Source organism: Jaculus jaculus, chromosome 8 (genome assembly GCF_020740685.1).
Source record: "Jaculus jaculus isolate mJacJac1 chromosome 8, mJacJac1.mat.Y.cur, whole genome shotgun sequence".
Lineage (NCBI taxonomy): Eukaryota > Metazoa > Chordata > Mammalia > Rodentia > Dipodidae > Jaculus > Jaculus jaculus.
This window is the reverse complement of record NC_059109.1, coordinates 12,015,586-12,035,999: the sequence shown is the minus strand read 5'-3', so window position 1 is coordinate 12,035,999 and position 20,414 is coordinate 12,015,586. Positions and strand designations below refer to the sequence as shown.

The 20,414-nt window shown below is 43.6% G+C and overlaps 1 protein-coding gene across 5 annotated transcripts in view; it reads right to left on the bottom strand.

The window, feature by feature from the left end:
• Nucleotides 1–4,525: 4,525 nt before the first annotated feature.
• Polh (DNA polymerase eta) overlaps nt 4,526–20,414 on the bottom strand; it is a 35,096-nt gene continuing 19,207 nt past the window's right edge. For 3 of the 5 annotated variants that reach the window (XM_045156530.1, XM_045156532.1, XM_045156533.1), the window contains 7 exons: nt 20,195–20,364; nt 18,594–18,697; nt 14,555–14,695; nt 13,478–13,601; nt 11,254–11,319; nt 7,270–7,439; nt 4,526–5,715 (listed from right to left, as the gene is read on the bottom strand). In XM_045156530.1, the coding sequence (XP_045012465.1) occupies nt 4,839–5,715; nt 7,270–7,439; nt 11,254–11,319; nt 13,478–13,601; nt 14,555–14,695; nt 18,594–18,697; nt 20,195–20,364 (1,652 nt within the window). In that variant the 3' untranslated portion in view covers nt 4,526–4,838. The remainder of the gene's footprint in view (nt 5,716–7,269; nt 7,440–11,253; nt 11,320–13,477; nt 13,602–14,554; nt 14,696–18,593; nt 18,698–20,194; nt 20,365–20,414) is intronic. The other 2 variants (XM_045156531.1, XM_045156534.1) reach the window with 1 other exon arrangement.

Below are 20,414 nucleotides of genomic sequence, written 5' to 3'. Positions count from 1 at the left end.
CCCAGCTTTTTTTTTTGGACACAGGGTCCAATGTGGCCCAGGATGGTTTTGAACTCCTGATCATCCATCTCCCAAGCGCATCACTACACCTGCAATGCCCAGTCACATTACTTTTCTCTATGGCTCCTTCATGTCAGCCAACCCACCCATCAAACTAATACTCAATTTGACCTGCAAAGCACCCAGAAGAGGTGGATATTTCTTATTTATTTTTTTTTGTTCACTTGTCTTTCCCCTAAATTAAGAAAGGAAAAGTCAGGTAAAGCAGTGCAGAACGGTGATCCCAGTCTTAGCACTTGGGAAACTGGGGCAAGATCAACATTTTGAGGCCAACTTTAAGTACATCCCTTCCAACAACAGTTGAAAGCCAAAGGACCCAGGCTCTATTACCCAGTACCCATGTAAAGTCAGAAGCACAAGGTGGCACATTGCAGGGGCTAGAGGCTCAACACACCCATTCTCTAATAAATAAACAAATAAAATAGTTGGCTGAAGAGATGGTTTAGCAGTTGAGGCTCTTGCCTGCAAAGCCAAAGGACCCAGTAGCCACATAAGCCAGATGCATAAAGTGGCACATGCATCTGGAGTTCATTTGCAGCAGCTAGAGGCCCTGGTGTGCCTATTCTCTAACAGGTAATAAATTTACATCCAGCACTTTTAAGAGCTCCTCCAGGAACTAATGAGACACTTTGCTACATTAATGGAGTATCTAGAAGAATAAAAGTATATAAGGCAGATCTTCAAAAAATTACATTTTTATTATCCTAGTTTTGGCAATTTGATCTTTAAATACAAAGCACTAATTTATAAATAAGCTAAAAGGAAGCATATACATCCATGAAGTATAAAAGGATGTGTGTATACCATTCTCCCCACTCACCCAAACTGCCACTACCTGCTTGAGTTCAAAGTTCTTCAATCAGAAAAGCCCAAAGAGGCTAATTTCACACACAAGAATGGATACAATCCAGGCTCAGGTGGCTCTATTTGCTTGTCTTTCTCAAATGAAAGTTAAATGATGCATGCATCTGGGGTCATTTGCAGTGGTTAGAGGCCCTGGCATGCCCACTCCCTCTTTCCTTGTATATTTTTTTTTAAAGACATGCTAGAGCAGGACACAGTTGTGCATGGCTTTAGTCTCAGCACAGGAAAGGTAGAGGTAGGAGGGTCATTGTGAGTTCCAGGACAGCATGGGCTAGAGTGAGACCCTATGTCGAAACAAAAACAATAAGTGCCAGACAGATGACTCAGTATTTAAGAACCCTTCTGGTGCAGGCATGAGGGCCTGAGGCCACTGAGTTGATCCTCAGGACATGGAGACAAGTCTGTAATCCCAATCTCATAGGGGAGCAGAGACCAAAGAATCACTAGAGCTTGTGGAAAAGCCTGGCAAGGCCTGGGACTGGTAAGAGCCACTAAATCAACAGTTGGAAAAGCAATGGAGGGAGACATGGAAAGAGGGCACCCAGGCATGTGTGTGCACGGGGCATTAAATGAGCACATGCATATATATATATACACTAGAAAGGGGAAAAAAAGATCAACTGTAGGTTCAATCACTAGTACCACACACACAAAGGGAAAAAAACCCTCTAAAAACAACAACAAAAACTCTATAGGGAGAGGACATATGATGGAGAGTGGAGTTTCAAAGGGGAAAGGGGGGAGAGGGAGGATTAACATGGGATATTGTTTACAATTATGGAAGTTGTCAATAAAAAATTAAAAAACAGGAAAAAAAAACCCTCTATGAATATAGACAAGTGCAAAAGGTTACAGTAATGAATTTAAAGCTCTACTTTTGGGGGCTGGAGAGACAGCTCAGCAGTTAGCACTTACTTGCAAAGCCTGATGATGGGCTGGGCTTAGTTCTCCAGCACCCACATAAGGCCAGATGCACAAAGTGACATGTGCTTCTGGAGTTCCTTGGCAGTAGCATGAGGCCTTGGCACATTCATTTTCCTCCCTCTCCGCTTGCAAATAAAGATACTAAAAAGCCAGGTGTGGTGATGCACACCTTTAATACCAGTACTCAGGAGGCAGAGGTAGAAAGATTGCCATGAGTTCAAGGCCACCCTGAGACTACATAGTGAATTCCAGGTCAACCTGGGTGAGTGAAATCCTACCTTGAAAAACAAGATACAAAAAAATTGAAACCTCTAGTATTCATACTTTATAGGGAAGAGATGAACCTATTTTCTATTTTATATTTTGTCGAGGCAGGTCTCTAGTTCAGGCTGACCTGAAATTCACTGGCTAGCTGCAGAAACGCATGGATTAAAGGCATGGGCAACCACACACAGTTTAAGATAACGCTGGAAGTCTTGATACTCAGGATTTTTATTTTTATTTTTGGTTTTTTGAGGTAGGGTCTCACTCTAGCCAGGCTGACCTGGAATTCACTATGTAGTCTCAGGGTGCCCCTGAGCTCTCAGCAATCCTACCTCTGCCTCCTGAGTGAGTGCTGAGATTAAAGGCGTGCACCACCACAACCGGCCTTTTTTTTTTTTTTTTTGAAGGTAGAGTCTCATTCTAGCTCAGGCCAACCTGGAATTCACTATGTACTCCCAGAGTGGCCTTGAACTCATGGCAATCCTCCTACCTCTGCCTCCCAAGTGCTGGGACTAAAGGCGTGCACCATCATGTCTGGCTATAATCAGGGTATTTTGATTGCTCCTAACAAATTTTCTGCTGATGCTGGTCTTCATCTTCAAAGTAGCAAATACTACAGTTCTAGTTCAGATCATGATTTTTTTTGTTTTTGGAGGTAGGGTCTCACTCTGGTCCGTGTGCCACCACGTCCCCGGCTCAGATCATGATTTATCCAACAGAAACCCACTTCCTAAACTGGCCCAGGAAAAATATCATTCTACATCATAATAAAGCACAGAAGTAGATGTATGGGCCTGTGGCTAAAGCCACAGCCATTAGGACATTTACTTGCACAAAACTCAGTACTTAAGAAGCTGCTTTTGGGCTAGAGGGATGGCTTAGCAGTTAAAGCCAAAGGACCCAGGTCCGACTCCCTAGGATCCACATAAGCCAGATGCATAAAGGGGCTAGAGGCCCTAGCATGCCCATTCTCTCTGTCAAATAAATAAATGTATATATATTTTGTGCTGGGTGTGGTGGCACATGCCTTTAATCCCAGCACTTGGGGAGGCAGAGGTAGGAGGATCGACGTGAGTTTGAGGTCAGTCTGAGAGCACACAGTAATTTCCAGGTCAGCCTGGGCTAAAGTGAATCCCTACCTAAAAAAAAGTTCTTGAATCAGGTGTGGTGGCGCACGCCTCTAATCGCCACACTAGGAGGCTGAAGTAGAAGGATCACTGTTTAAGGCTAGCCTGGAGGTACAGAGTGAGTTCCAGGTTAGCCTGGGCTACAGAGAGATGCTACTTTGAAAAGAAACAAAAAGGAGCTCTTGTATACAGGGCCCTGCCCTAAACTAGTTTGCTCTTTTGGGGTTTTAAGTTTGTCACCTGAGACTTTTCAAGATAGAAACAAAAAACTTAACTCCCCCCTCCCTGCTTTGTGGTACTGGGGATTGAAGACAGGGCTCTGCACATGCTGGGTATACGCTCTTAATACTGGGCTATATCCCAGCCCTGGTTTTTTTTTTTGTTTTTTTTGAGGTAGGGTCTCGCTTTTAGTCCAGGCTGACCTCGAATCCACTATGTAGTCTCAGGGTGGCCTTGAACTCATGGTGATCCTCTACCTCTCAAGTGCTGGGATTAAAGATGTGGGCCACTACACCCAGCTCATTTTTTAGTTTTTCTAAAACTAAGATCCTTTTCTGTGCCAACTTTAAGTTAGACACTTCTTTTTGACCTTAAGTGTGCTAGGCACTCTACCCTGGAGTTATATATACCCCAGTGCCTAAATCCATCTTTTTTTTTTTTTTTTTTGAGGTAGGGTCTCACTCTAGCCCAGTAGTTTCATTCTGGCCTTGAACTCACAGCGATCTTCCTAACTCTGCCTCCCAAATGCTGGGATTAAAGGCGTGCACCACCATGCTCAGCCTAAATCCATCATTTTTAATCTGATTCAATCTCTAAGGTAATTGCCTCACTTTTGCAGATAAGTAAACTAGTGACTGGCGCAAAGCCACACTAGAAGTAGAGGAAGTTGGAATTAGGTCTCTTAGACGCTAAGGTCCCCACACTTCACTAAACCTCACTGCCTACCTTAAGGTTTAGAAATGCAGCCAGGCCTGCAAATCCTCCACGTGAGCCAGACACACCAGGTGATGCATGAGCACAACACGGCACATACCTGGAGCTCCACTGAAGGGCCAAGAGGCCCTGGCGCGCCAACGCCCTCTTTCTCATAAACAAAATAAAACAAAATCCAGCCGGGGGCTGGAGAGAAGGCTTAGTCGTTAAGGTGCTTGTCTGTGAAGTCTAAGGACCCAGGTCACATTTGCAGTGGTAGAGGCTCTGGTGTACCCATTCTCTAATTAAAAATAATAATAATAAAAAATCTCGGTTGGCATGGTGGCACACGCCTCAGCACTCGGGAGTCAGAGGTAGGAGATTGCCATGAATTCAAGGCCACTGAGACTATTACATAGTGAATTCCAGGTCAGCCTGAGCTAGAGCAAGACCCTTCCTTGAGAAACAAAACAACTAAAAAATTTTAAAAACTCAAAGGCTAGATTTTTACAATTCATTTGGCAACAGCATCAGAATCCCATAGGAAAAGACGGAACCCTTAGTCTATAACCTAACTGGATTTTTGTAGGAAAATTTTCATAGCTATGTATTTCCTTCAGAAATTAACATATTTTCATCTCTCCAGTTACAGGAAAAATATTAAAGCCCTCCAGTGAGCTGAAAACACTAATGTGTTAATGGTTTAAAAAATGATTCCAATGTCTGCATGCCCCCAGGCCTAGGGCGTTTATTACTGGAAGCTAAAGGGCTCTTGTGACTTCTTTTCCCCTGTGGAGAAGTGGCTGAGACTGCTGGGGGTTTGGAGACGTGAGGCTGCAGAAAGGATTTCTGCAGTTCCAGTGCAAAGTGATAGTCTATGTGTTCTGGCATGTCCCACACTGGTACCAGGGAGCCACACTTCTCACACGACACTTGGTCCTCAGTTGTTGTAAGACTAGGGGTAGTAGTTGCCTTTTGGGCCACCTCCAGAGACTTGGGGGCTGAAAAAGGAGGCATGTTTGGACTGTTCTGAGCCAAATCCATCTCTTCAGGGCTTGTTTTAGAGGATTCTGGCTTCAATGCTATTGCACAAACAGGAACCCCATCTGAAGACCCTTCTGGAAAAGAGTTTGGTAACCATTCAGAGTTGGACTGTAGGTTTTGTGGAACATAAGTTGAAGACTTATTAAGTTGTTTCTGTTTTAACAGCAGACTCTTCTGCTTAAAGAAGGGCTCAGTTCCTGTAGTTTGACTGGTCTGGAAAATTAACAAGGGTTTGGATGGTGAATTGCTTGTGGCGGTGGAAAAAGATGCAAGTGAAGTTTCTTTAATTTTCTGCTTTTCTGCAGCCTTTTGAAAGAATGACTGCAGAGAAGGGGTTGCTTTTTTAGTGGCTGGCACAGCTGGACTACTTCCCTTGGTCTTGGTCTCCGAACTGGTAATTGGCACCTTCGGCACAGAACTTGCGTCGCTGCTCAAGAAGACGGTGATGTCTCTGCATGCGGAAGGGGCAGAGGCAGAGAATTTGGTAGCAGAGAGGAAGAGCATTGTGAGAGGAGGGGACCTGTAGACAAAGCAGAAACATGGGCATTACCAACAAGTTACTATTTTAGAACAGAGATTTAGCTCATAAATGACTGGGAGTTTGGTTCTGCCATGAGAAGAAACTATCCTTATTAGAACGTGTTTCTCAAATTTTTTAGTAGACCACATGAATACAAAGAAAACAGATCAGGGATGAATACAAAATGAGCTTCTGCCAGTTTCCTAGAGGATGCTGCTATAGGCACTGGTCTTCAACAGCTTTGGGAAGTCCTGATTTGGTGGAAGCATACTGGTTCAGGTGACTAGCCTGAGCATATTACAGCAAGCCTTCTGCCATTCACAGTACCCAGTGCCCTTAAGTAATGACAGGGTTCTAAGGCTGAGGACACTGTTGGTAGAATGCCTGTCTAGCATGCAGAAAACGCTGGAATTGATCTCCAACACTGTATGAACAGGGTGTTGTGCACTTGGGAGGATAGAAGGTTAGAAGTTAAAGGATTTTTCTTTTTCAAGGTAGGGCCTCACTCTAGTCCCGGCTGACCTGGGATTCACCGATGTAGTCTTAGGGTGGCCTTGAACTCACGACAATTCTCCTGCCTCTGCCTCCCCAGTGCTGGGATTAAAGGTGAGTGCCACCATGCCTGGCAAAAAAGATTTTTTTTTTTTGTTTTCTTATTGTTTTTTTTTTTCGACGTAGTGTCTAACTCTAGTCTAGGCTGACTGGGAATAACAATTCATTATGTAGTCTCAATGTGGCCTTGAATTCAAGACGACAATCCTACCTCTGCCTTCCAAGTGTTGGGAATAAGGGTGTGCAATACCACACCCAGCAAGATTTTTTTAAGGCAGAGCAAGGTTTTAAGATGCAGGCTTATACACAGCAAGCTGCTGCAGGCAGGGACGGCACTGGTTCACGTGACTTCCTCACTTAGCTCTGGGTATCAGAAGGCACCAAATGTAGGCAAAGCAGCAGCAGCTGGCAACCTTGTTTCTGAGTTCTCCCTTCATCCCTCTGTAAAAGGTGCTGCAATTAGTGTGAGTCACAAAGAGCTTACCCCCGCTGAAAGAGCTTAGATGGCTACTTATTTTAAAGCTCAGGCACAGAATAAGTCTCTATGTGTGGTGTGTACATGTATGTTCATATTTGTGTGCATGTATGCCTGGGGAAGCCAGATGTTGATCAGGTGTTGCTTTCCACCTTGTTTTATTTTCAGGCAGGGCCTCACTCTAGCCCAGGCCAACCTGGAATTCACTATGTAGTCTCAGGGTGGCCTTGAACTCAATATCTATCCTACCTTGGCCTCCATAGTGCTGGGATTAAAGGGGTGTGCCACCACCCCCGGCTTCCACCTTATTTTTTTGAGATGGTCTGAACACAAGTCCCAGGGATCCTCCTTGCCTCCACTTCCCCAGCACTGGGATTACAGATGCACATAACCATGCGGGGCTTTTATGTGGGTGCTGTAATTACGTATCAGGTTCTCATATTTGTGCGGCAAGTACTGAGCCATCTACCCAGCTCCAGTATAAGTCACTTTTGAGATAATGAACTAAAAAACCCAAACCAACTTACCATTCAGTTTGGATTCCAGAAGTATTATAGTTCCTGATGGTAGCAAAAGCATCCTGGCTCATCCTGTGAGCATCGTAGTGTGTTAGGGCACAGCAACGACGCTGGCTGCTGAGACGTTTGTCTCCTTGTACACGGATACTCACAACCAACTGGGTGGCCACCCTGTCGTTCTGTATATGGAAGAGGTTTGAGACCACAAATACTTACTAGGAGCATTCAATTTGCTATCTCCCTAGTCCCCAAAAGTTCCAGTGCTTTTTAAAGAGTCTCTTCAAAAATTAAAAGCAAGCCGGAGAGATGGTTAAGGAGCTTCCTGCAAGCAGGATGACCCCAATTTGGCTCCTCAGTGCCTGTGTAAAGACAGATGCAGAGAGTGATACATGTACCTGGAGTTCCTTTGCAGTGGCTGGAGGCCCTGGCGTGTTCATTCACTCTGCATCTCTCTGCTTGCAAATATTTAGTTCCTCCCTTTTTTGGTCTTTTTGTGATTAAAAAAATAATTAATGTATTTTCTTTTTTTAAAAGAATCATAGAAGAGGACATAGAGTTTATTTATTTGAGGCAGAGAGAGTGTGAGAATGGGCACACCAAGGCCTTTAGCCATTGCAAATGAACTCCAGATGTATGTGCCACCATGTACACCTGGCTTACGTGGGACCTGGAGAATCAAACCTGGGTCCTTAGGCTTCACAGGCATGCACCTTCACGGCTAAGCCGTCTCTCCAGCCCTATTTTATTTTATTTTTTTAGTTTTTTGAGGTAGAGTTTCACTCCAGTCCAAACTGACTTGGAATTCACTATGTAGTTTCAGGGTGGCTTAGAATTCACAGTAATCCTCCTACCTCTGCCTCCTGAGTGCTGGGACTAAAGGCATAAACCATCAAGCCTGGCTCTAAACTTATTTATTAGTGTGGGTACAGGAGAATTGAACCTGGGTCCTTAGGCTTTGCAGGCAAGTGCTTTAACAGCTAAGCCATCTCTCCACCCTGATTTTTTTTTTTCTTTCTGGTGCTAAGGACTGAACCCAAGGCCTGTGCTTGCTAGGCAAGCACTCATCCACTGACCTAAATCCCCAGCCCCATGTTTGCAAATATTTAAAATAAAAATAAAACAATCAATGCCAAGCATGGTGGTGCATGCTTTTAATCCTAGTACTTGGGAGACAGAGGTAGGAGGACTGCCATGAGTTCCAGGACAGCCTGGGCTAGAGTGAGACTATCTCGGGGGGGAGAGGAGAGGGGGAGTGAAAGAGGTAGAGAGGGGAAAGAGAGAGAAAGAGAATGGGCACACCAGGGCAATAGGCATATGAAATATGAGCATAAGAAAATGCAAATCAAGTGTTCATCTTAAGCAGCCTGCATACCAAATTGGAGCAAAAGAAGATTAACAGCCTCGAGAAAGGGGACAGACATTGATGCTCCATTAAAACACAAAGAAAAAATGTGTAGGAGGAGATTATGATGAGGGCACTTTGTTAATATGTATGGAGGTTGTTAATAAAACGTTTAAAAAAAGCCGGGCGTGGCGGAGCATGCCTTTAATATCAACTCTCGGGAGGCAGAGGTAGGTGGATTGCCATGAGTTTGTGACCACCCTGAGACTACGTAGTAAATTCCAGGTCAGCTTGGGCTAGAGTGAAACCTAACCTCAAAAGCCCCCCAAAATACAAACAAAAACCACAATAAGCTAGCACTTCATACCCCTTGGCATGGTTAGAGTTTAAAAAGACAGGGCTGGAGAGATTATTCAGTGGTTAAAACACTTGCCTGCAAGGCCTAATGAACCAGAACTGATTCCCCACTTACAGTGAGGTGCACAGAGTGGTGCATGCATTTGGAAATCATTTGCAGTATGTAGAGTCCCTCATGTGCCTATTCTCTTTGTCTGATCTCTCTGTCTTTCTCTGCTTGCAAATAAATATTTGGTGGCACATACCTATAATCCCAGCACCTGGGAGGCTAAGACTGGAGGATGCCTATGAGTTCAAAGTAAGTTTGAAGTGAATTCCAGGTCAGCCTGGGCTAGAGTGAGAACTTACCTCAAAAAATTTTTTTAACTTAGTTTTTATTTATTTGAGAGACAGACAGAAAGAGAGAGAGAGAGAGAGAGGAGCAGATAGAGAATGGGTGCACCAGGGCCTTTAGCCACTGCAAGTGGACTCCAGACAGGGCCACCTTGTGCATCTGGCTTACATAGGTCCTGGGGAATTGAACCTGAGTCCTTTGGTTTTGAAGGCAAGTGCCTTAACTGCTAAGCCATCTTTCTACCCCCAAACAAATTTTTTTTTAAAAAGATAGCAATGGCGGACTGGAGAGATAGCTTAGTGGTTAAGTGCTTGCCTGTGAAACCTAAGGACCCTGGTTGGAGGCTCGATTCCCCAGGACCCACATTAGCCAGATGCACAAGGGGGTGCACGCGTCTGGAGTTCGTTTGCAGTGGCTGGAGGCCCTTGCATGCCCATTCTCTCTCTGTGTGTCTGTCGCTCTGAAATAAATAAATGAAAATGAACAAAAAATTAAAAAACAAAAGATAGCAATGGACCGGAGAGGTGAATTAGCAGTTAAGGTGCTTGCCTGCAAAGCCTAAGGATCCAGGTTTAAGTCCCTACTACCCACATAAGCCAGATTACAAAATGACACATGTGTCTGGAATTTGTTTGCAGTGGCTAGAGGCCCTGGTGTGCCCATTCTCTTTACCTGCCCGCCCAATAAATAAATAGGGCTGGAGAGATTGCTTAGCAGTTAAGACACTTGCCTGCAAAGCCAAAAAACCCAGGTTCAATTCCCCAGGACCCACGTAAGCCAGGTGCATAAGGTGGCACATGTGTCTGGATTTGTTTGCAGTGACTGGATGCCTTGGCATGCCTATTCTCTTTTTCTCAAATTAAAAAATTTTAAAAAAATTAAAATAAATTGTTTGTTTTGATTGCTGTGAGTTTGAAGCCACCCTGAACTACATAGTGAATTCCAGGTCAGCATGGGTAGAGTGAGACCCTACCTCCAAAAACAACAAGAAAAAGAACCCTCTTACATTGCTAAGAGATATGACCCAGCCACTACAGAAAGCAGTTCTGGCAGTTTTCCAAGATGCCAACATAGTTACACAGTGACCCAGGCATTACATTCCTAGAATGAAACATGTCTGTACCAAAATTTACACATGCTGGGCATGGTGGTGCACGCCTTTAATCCCAGCACTTAGGAGGCAGAGGTAGGAGGATCACTGTGAGTTCAAGGCCACCCTGAGACTACATTGTGAATTCCAAGTCAGCCTGGGCCAGAGCAAGACCTTACCTCAAAAAAAATAATAAAAGAAAAAATGTTAAATTTCTTAGACCGATGTCCTTTTCTTTTTCTTATTTACGTATTTATTTAAAGAGGGGGTGGGGGAGGAAGAAGGTAAGTATGGATGAGCCAGGACCTCTTGCTGCTTCAAATGAACTCAAGATGCATGTGCTATTTTGTGCATCTGGCTTTATATGGGTTCTAAGTAATCAAAACTGGGCCAACTGGCTTTGGAAGCAAGCACCTTTAACTGCTCAACCATCTTCCCAGCCTCCCTTATGCTATTTTCAATCTTTTCCTTTTTAAAAAAATGTTTTTAGGGCAAGGCATGGTGATGCACCCCTTTAATCCCAGCACTCAGGAGGTAGAGGTAGGAGGATCGCATGAGTCCGAGGCCAAACTGAGACTACATAGTGAATTCCAGGTCATCCTGGACTGTAAGTATATATATATTAGATAGAGACAGGATGGGGATGCTAGGACCTCTTGTCACTGCAAATGAACTCCAGATGCATGCTCCACTTTTGTGTATGGTGGCTTTACACGGGTAATTCACCAGCAGGCTTTGCAAGCCAGTGGCTTTAACTGCTGAGCTACCACCTTAGCCCATTTTCTACTTTTCTTCCTTCTCCTTAGGGTAAAGAGCAGCTGTTATTTAAATACCAAAGCCCATCCCAGGAATAACGAAAGAAAGTCTTACATCATTTTGGTCTTTGGTCAGTCTCTCCTCCAGTTCCTGGGCTAACTGCAAGAGCCACCACTGTACCTAAAACATCATGTAATGTTAATCTTTCACGTAAATAGTCATACTACACACGAGACAGTGGATTTGTTCACTACTAACCCACATGGAAATGTGCACCAATGACTCCCTGTGACCAGGTCATAGGAATCTGAGTACTGGTTCTAAATTTTCATTTCCAGCAAGGCATAGTGGTGCACACCTATAATCCCAGACTTGAGAGAATCTTGCTATGCAACCCTGGCTGGCTTCAAACTCACAGACATCAGCTTTCTGAGTGCTGGGATTACATGTATGTGCCATGATGCTCAGATCAAAGATTTTCATTTCTCTTTACCTGTTAGTGAGCCATCAGGTAAGTTTCACTATGTTTTAGTTCTGAAAAGAACTCCAGCCAGGCAGGGTGGCATACATCTTTAGTCCCAGCACTTGGAAGGCAGAGGTAGGAGGATCGCTATGAGTTTGAGGGCACCCAGAGATTATATAATGACCTCCAGGTCAACCTGGCTAGAGCGAGAGCCTACCTTGAAAAAACAATTAAAAAGAAAAAAAACGCAATTCCAGACACATGTCCCCCTTGTGTATCTGATTTATGTGGGTCCTAGGGAATCAAACTGGGGTTCTTAGGCTTCGTAGGCAAGTGCCTTAACCGCTAAGCCATTTCCCTAGCCCAAAATAATAATTTTTTCATTAAAAAAAAGAAAGATAAAAGTATGCCTTTTTGAGTGGCTAGAGGCCCCGGAGCACCCATTCTCTCTTTCTCTCTCTATCTGCCTTTCTTGCTCTGTCTGTTGCTCTCAAATAAATAAATAATGAACACAAAAAAATTTTTTTTAAAAAGCAGCCGGATGTGGTGATACATGTCTTTTATCCCAGCACTTCGGAGGCTGGGGTAGGAGGATCACCGTGAGATCAAGACCACCCTGAGAATACATAGTGAATTCCAGGTCAGCCTGGGCTAGAGTGAGACCTGGAGAGATGGCTCACCAGTTAAAGGCACTTGCTTGCAACACCTAACAGTGCAGGTTCCAGTATCCACATAAAGCCAGATGCACAAAGAGGAGTATGTGTCTGGAGTTCGTTTGCACTGGCAGGAGATCTTGGCATGCCCGTTACCTCTACCCCTCTCTTTCTGTCTCCTTGCAAATAAATAATAAAATAAAAAGATTAAAGCCTTGAAAAAAAAAAAAAGTAGGCCTTTTTGGACTGGAAAAATGGCTTAGCGGTTAAGTGCTTGCCTGTGAAACCTAAGGATCCTGGTTCGAGGCTCGATTCCCCAGGACCCACATCAGCCAGATCTACAAGGGATGTATCTGGAGTTCATTTGCAGTGGCTGGAGGCCCTGGTGCGCCCATTCTCTCTCTCTCTCTCTGCCTCTTTGTCACTTTCAAATAAATAAATTAAAATTAAAAGTAGGTCTTTTCCATTTTCTGGAAACCTCACTCCTGTACTTCTCTTAAGCTTCCCTTAAGCTTTCTTTCCTTTTCTAGGCTCTCTATAAGAAAACCTTTGTAAACTTGGGCTGGAGAGATGGCTTAGCGGTTAAATGCTTGCCTGTGAAGCCTAAGGACCCCGGTTCGAGGCTCAGTTCCCCAGGTCCCACGTTAGCCAGATGCACAAGGGGGCGCACGCGTCTGGAGTTCGTTTGCAGAGGCTGGAAGCCCTGGCGCGCCCATTCTCTCTCTCTCCCTCTATCTGTCCTCTCTCTCTCTGTCACTCTCAAATAAATAAATAAAATAATTAAAAAAAAAAAAAAGAAAAGAAAACCTTTGTAAATTAAAAAAAAAAAAAAAAGAAAACTCAAGCCTAGTGTGGTGGTGTACAACCTTACAACCTTAATGGAAGCACTCAGGAGGCAGAGGTAGGGAGCACTGCCATGAGTTCAAGACCAGCCTGAGACTGTACAGCTGGGGCTAGAGTTAGACCATACCTTGAAAAACTACCAAAAAAAAAAGAAGTAGTAGTAAATCACGAGTTATACTTGTCATTTTTCACATAAAAATAATGTGCTTCTAGCTGGGCGTGGCAGTGCACACCTTTAAAAAAAAAAGCAGGTTTTTTATAACAATGTTCCCATGCAAAATTTTTCCTAGCAAATCTATAGCTATCAAAGCCTACTCACTAACCCTTTGGTCACTAACCCTTTGAAAGAGGCAGTATTCTGTGAAGAATTCCTGCTTACCTGTTCCCGAGTAGCCAGAGCTGTCTTTCCTGGGAAGTTCTTGCTACAGCCAATAGTTTTGGGTAGTTGTCTGGGTTTAACCGGATCATGTTCAATCCCTCGGCACATGGCATATAACCAAGACCTAATAAAACCAACAAGAGGGCTGGAGAGATGGCTAAGCAGTTAAGGCACTTGCCTGTGAAGCCAAAGGGCCCAGGTTTGATTACCCAGGACCCACATAAGCCAGATGCAAAAGGTGGCATATATATGCATCTTGAGTTCATTTGCAGCAGCCCATTCTCTTACAAATAAATAAATAAAAATAAAATACTTCTTAAAAAACCAACAAGAGACTTTAAGGTGAAATAAATATTATTCACTTTGTGATTGTTATTGTTTTGTCCACCTTTACATGGGTTCTGGGGTTGGTTCTGAGCACAGGCCTCATACCGGTGCAGCAAGGGCTTTGCTATCTTCTCAGCTTCTAGAGAGAAAGGTGACAGCCGGGTGGCTGGTGCACAACTGTAATCCCAGCATGTGAGAGGTAGAAACACGTGGATCAGGAGTTCAGGGCCATCCTTACTCAGCTACATACTCTTGCTCTTCCCAACTAATTCCAGTAAAATATATTGGCAAAAAACCCCTGCTTTTTTAAAGGTGTGCACTGCCACACCAGGCTAGAAGCACAAAGCCATTTCTCCAGCCCAAACCCTGCTTTTTTGAAGTAGTGATTTATATTTTTGGCCAACAAGGAAGCCACCAATTCATATACCCAAGATTTTTGTGCTTACTAGACTGAAATGAAACACAATAGTGAATTCCAGTCAGCCTGGGCTAGAGCAAAACCCTTCCTGGAAAAACAAAAAAACAAACAATGATTCTTGTGTCAAGAAAACATGCATGAACAATATCAGAAAACACTCAATGTTCTCTGGCTCCTGCACACATGTGCATAGGGTGTGCACATGTGCACGCACACCATAATACTATGCAGACCTGCCAAAATAAGTACATATTTTACTAGAAGTTTTTGTCTATATTTGAATTTAGAATTTCCACAAAGGTTATAATTGAAAAATAATATTAACTGCTTACCCATTTTTCTCTCCAAAATGACTCTGGAGCTGGGCTTCTGTGAACTGAGTCAGTTCACCCATGTACTCTACCCCTAGGATTTCAATGACGGAAGCTCCAAGTTTTCCTCCAAGACTACGGCTAACAAAAGAGACAAAGAATCTATAGATTACACCATAGATATCTAGTCAACTAGCAACATAAGATGCTCTGCTGCTGTAAGAAACTCTCCTAAAGCCTCAGAGAAACCAGGAGCCTGAAGCCGGCATGAGGGCTCAAGCCTTTGAGCCCTGGTGAAGTAGGAGGGCCACTTTGAATTCAAGGCCAGCCAGGTCTACAAAGTGAGGTCCAGGTCAACTTGGACTAAAGTGAGATCCTGCCTCAAAAAAAGGCTAGGCATGGTAGCTGACACTTTTATTTCCAGCATTTAGGAGACTGAGACTGAACAACTATTTGAGGCTACCTGGATTATAAAATGAGATCCTGTCTCAATAAACAAACCAATCAGCAAGAAAACCATGATTTGATAATAAAGAAAAGAAGTAAAATTCCAGCTGGGAATGGTAGTTTACAACTATAATCCCAGCAATGAAGTACAAGGAATATCACCAATTTGAGGTCAGTCTGGGCTACAGTGAGGTTAGGCCAACTGGGCTACAGAGTGAGATCTTGTCTCAAGTACTCCTCTTCCCCAAAAATTAGTTAAATTAATATTTTTATATATTAATAGACTTGATTAAAAAGTATAAAGGTGGAGGGGGGGCAGAGAGATGCCTTAACAGTTAAGGCATTTGTCTGCAAAACCTAAGGACCCAGGTTCAATTCCCCAAAACCCATGTAAGCCAGCAGTGTCTGGAGGCCCTGGTGCACACATTCTCTCTCCTATGCCTCTATGTTTGTAAATAAATAGCCCACTAGGTGGCCCAAACTTCTCGAGTTTGACTGCAGTGGCTGAGGACTTGGCATGCCAATTCTCTCTCTCTCTCTCTCTCTAAAAACAAACAAACAACAAAATGGCACGCTGATTCCCATTGCCCACATAAAGCCAGATGAACAAAGTTACTCATGCATACGGAGTTTGTCAGCAGTGGCAAGAGGCCCTACTGTGATCATTCTCATTCTTTCTCAAATAAATACATGATTTTAAAATATTTTATTTATTTGCAAGGAGAGAGAGAGAATGACAGTGAGCTTTCCAGGGCTTCTAGCCATTGCAAACAAACTTCAGATACATGAGCTACTCTCTGGGCATCTGGCTTTACATGAGTACTGGGGAATCCAACCTAGTCATCAGGCTTTGCAGGTAAGTAAGTTTCTTAACTGCTGAGCCATGTCTCCATCCCAATAAAAATATTTCCTGAAAGGAGGGAGGGGGGACTTAATAAGATGGTATTGTACATATGTAAGTAGAAAAACAGATTAATGAGGGTGAAAAGGCCTAAGTGAGGTCAAGGAAAGAGATTGAGTAAAGGAAAGGTGGAGGGAGGGCTAATAAACATCTAAGAGGATATAAAAAAGTCATATGGAAACCTACTTTTTTGGACAATGGCATGCCCAGAAGCCATAGATTGTTACTAGAAAATTTTCAATGTCAGGGACGGGATACCTTCCAGTGAGTTGTTGGGCAGGGAGGTCCCTGATACCCCCAAAATATTATAGGCCATTGCTGAGGCTCTTGGTTTACCACCAGCAATAGATGGTAAGACCCTATTGCTGAAGACTCCACATACTTGGGTTGCAAGGTCACTGGGAAATCCTACTGGAGCTGAGCTGAAAACCTTCTCCATGTAGACCAGCTGACAGAAAGCTGGAAAAAGTGACATTGCATGCAGTTCAATGGTGGAGAGAGAAATCACCAGTGGAGATACTCAACAGTGGACACTGCAAGCCTTCAATTTGGCCAGCCAGACCAACTGAGCCAATGGGTGCAATAGTGGCATGTCTGTTCTAGGGGAAACCAAGTGCTCTTTAATTGGACTGGAGGCCCGCTCCATGGGAGGGAATTCATCCCTGATACTGAAAACTTAAAACAGGGGTAGTCATGAGCCCTAGGGGTGCAACGTCTGCTGGTGCCTGGCTAAATGTCTATACTATGCTCAAACTGCCTGGTCAGTACTTCTCTTTTCTTTTTATCTGCCTCTTTCTCTCATACATAAAAATTTAAAATAATATTAAGAAAAAAGTCTCAGGGGCTGGAGAGATGGCTTAGCGGTTAAAAGCTTGCCTGTGAAGCCTAAGGACCCTGGTTTGAGGCTCGATTCCACAGGAATGTAAGCCAGATGCACAATGTGGCGCATGTGTCTGGAGTTCGATTACAGTGGCTGGAGGCCCTGGAGCACCGATTCTCTCTCTATCTCACTCTTTCTCTATCACTCTCGAATAAATAAATAAAAATAAGCAAAAAACAAAAATATAAAAAAGAAAAAAGTCTCAATTTCTTTCTTTTTTAATTTTTATTTATTTATTTGAGAGTGACAGACACAGAGAGAAGGACAGATAGAGGGAGAGAGAGAGAATGGGCGCGCCAGGGCTTCCAGCCTCTGCAAACGAACTCCAGACGCGTGCGCCCCCTTGTGCATCTGGCTAACGTGGGACCTGGGGAACCAAGCCTCGAACCGGGGTCCTTAGGCTTCACAGGCAAGCGTTTAACCGCTAAGCCATCTCTCCAGCCCTTCTTTCTTTTTTAAACAATTAAACGCACTTTTGTAATGAAACATGTAGTGTTTGAAACTTTCTTTATTTTATTTACTTATTTGAGAAAGAGGCACAGAGAGAGATAGACAGAGAATGGGCACACCACGGTGTCCAGCCACTGCAAACAAACTCCAGATGCATGCACCTCCTTGTGGGTCCTGGGGAACTGAACTGAGGTCTTTTGGCTTTGCAGGCAAGTGCCTTAACTGCTAAGGCAATTCTCCAACCCCTCAATTTTTTTTTTTTTTAATTTTGTGTATGTGTGCACCAGGTCCTCTTGTCACTGCAAATGAAATGCCAAACACTTGTGCCACTTTATGGGCATGGCTTTACGTGGATGGCTGGGAACACAGCACTGGCAAGCAGGTTTTGCAAGCAAGTCTTCTCTATGTGCTTTCCCCATTCTTCTCTGTTGCCTTTCTTTTCTTTTCTTTTCTTTTCTTTTTTTTTTAGGTAGGGTCTCACTGTAGCCCAGACTGATCTGAATTCACTATGCATTCTCAGGCTGGCCTTGAACTCACAATGATCCTTCTACTTCAGCCTTCTGAGTGCTGAGATTAAAGGCATATACCACCAACCTGGGCTGTTTTTTTTACTTTTATTTTTTTGTTATTTATTTATTTTATTTTATTTTTACTTTTACTTTTTAATTTACCTATTTTGAGCCGGGCATGGTGGCGCACATCTTTAATCCCAGCACTCGGGAGGCAGAGGTAGGAGGATCGCCGTGAGTTCAGGGCCACCCTGAGACTACAGAGTTAATTCCAGGTCAGCCTGGACCAGAGTGAGACCCTACCTCGAAAAAACCAAATAATAATAATAATAATAATAATTTACCTATTTGGAGAGAGAGAGAGAGAATGAGCAGCCAGGGTCTCTTGCTCCTGCAAAAGAACTCCAGATGCATGCTCCACTTGTGCATCTGGATTTAGTGGGTACTAGGGAATTGAATCTGACCCAGTAGTCTTTGCAAGCAAGTGCCTTTAACCACTAAGCCATTTCCCCAGCCCATCTGTATTGCATCTGTAACTGCCTAGTACTTATTTTTCTCAACAAATCCTTTAGGAGGAACAAAAGAAATGGCAGGGGCTGGAGAGATGATTTAGCAGCAAAGGTGCTTGCTTGTAAAGCCAAAGGACCCAGGTTTGACTCCTCAGGACCCACGTAAGCCAGATGCATGAGGGGTCATATATGTCTGGAGTTTGTTTGCAGCAGCTGGAGGCCCTGGTGTGATCATTCTCTCTAACTGACTCCCCCCCCCTCAAAAAATTAATTAATTAAAATATTTAAAAAATTAAAAAGAAACCACAAACATAGAACATCTTCACATGATATGATGAAATTGAAGATCCATCTGACCACTTACATTTTGCGAATTGGCATCTGGCTGAAGAGCTGTGGGACTGCTCCATGTGAAACCAGGGTTTGGCGATTTGGCTTGTTTAGTCCACAGGCCAGTTTTGCCAGGACCTGGAAGCATACAAAATAATAAAATCTTAATTCCAGAACTCAGGACACAAAGGTAAGAGGATCACAGAGAGTTCAAGGCCACCCCGAGACTACATAGTGTATCCAGGTCACCCTTAGCTAGAGTGAAACCCTACCTCAAAACAAAATAAATAAATAAAATAAGTCTTAAAATTGTTAATCCACTTTTGTAGAATTGGCAAATATTAAAATATGCACACACAGAGGCACAGCTAAGGGCTATATCTAGTAGTTTCCACAATGAAAATAGAACCAGAAACTCAACACATGTAAAAGCTTTGTATATTGTATTATCCTTAGTGGAAAATTTTCCACTATCATTATTCTTAATATTCTTCCTATCACTTTTCCTCTTTCAGGTTTCCCCTAGTACTTTTTTTCTTTCTCATATATTCCTTGAGGTCCTACCATTTCAACAAGCCTTTAAAAACAAGTAAGATTCATTTCTTATTATTTCCATTTAAAAAAATGCTAAAAGTGGGCTGGACAGATGGCTTATTGGTTAAGGTACTTGTCTACGAAGCCTAAGGACCTAGGTTTGACTCTCCAGGATCCACAGAAGCCAGATACATAAGGGCATGCATGTGTCTGGAGTTTGCTTGTAGTGGCTGGAGGCCTTGGTGCACCCATTCTCTCTCCCTCTCCCTCTCAAATAAATTTTAAGAAATAAAATAAAGAAAAAAAATGCTGAAAGTAGCTGGGCATGGTGGCCCGTTCCATTAATCCCAGCACTTGGGAGACAGGTAGGAGGATCGCTGTGAGCTTGAGGCCACCCTGAGACCACACAGTGAATTCCAGGTCAGCCTGGGCTGCAGTGAGTCTCTATCTCAAAAACACCCCCCCCAAAAAAATGAAATTCACAGGAAAATTGAAAATATACTAAGTGAGATACATCAGGCTCACAGAGACAATTCTGTATGTTCTTCTCTGTATTAGGATCTTATCGTTGAATTTTTACATTTGTATGCAGGTTGGAATAAAAGTCAGTAGTAGAGGCTAGGAAGCCTAGAAAGGGGTCAAGAAGGGCATGGTGGTGCATGCTTTTAATCTCAGCATAGGTAGGAGGGATGGCCATGAGTTTGAGGCCACCCTGAGACTACATAGTAAATTTCAGGTCGCCAAGGAGGCCCACACATTTGTCTGGGAGCTTGTTTGCAGCAGCTAGAGGCCCTGGCCCACCCATTCTCTCTCTCAGCATCTTTCTCAAATAAATAGAAATAAAACAGTTTTAACAAAGGGGAGCCTTGAGGGGAAGAGGGCTTCTGTGGAGGGGATAATAGGTATGTAAGCAGCGAGACCTAATAATGGAAGAAGACTCTAAGTGAGGTCAGCGGAGGAGGACGGAGAGGATAGGATGGGTGGAAAGGCTGCCCAAATTTCCTTAGTAACCAAATTATCCGTAAACAGGCAGAGGCTAATCTTGGCATTTTTCACTGAAGACAATGATGCTTCTCTCTGAAATCTACACTAAGGCGTCACCTTATTGTGTGAAATTCCAGCTGAACATTGGAAACCCGTCTGCCTCTCTATGGCAGCTCTCATTTCCTCCACAATCAGCGCCCCCACGGTGAGTTGCAGGTCTGCCGAGGATGCGTTGTCAACCTGAAGAGAATCAAGCCACTGAAACAAGCCTTGTCTTCGCTTCTCTTCTGAAAAAGGTTGAGAGAGCACATTTACAGACTCCATATATGATAGTAGA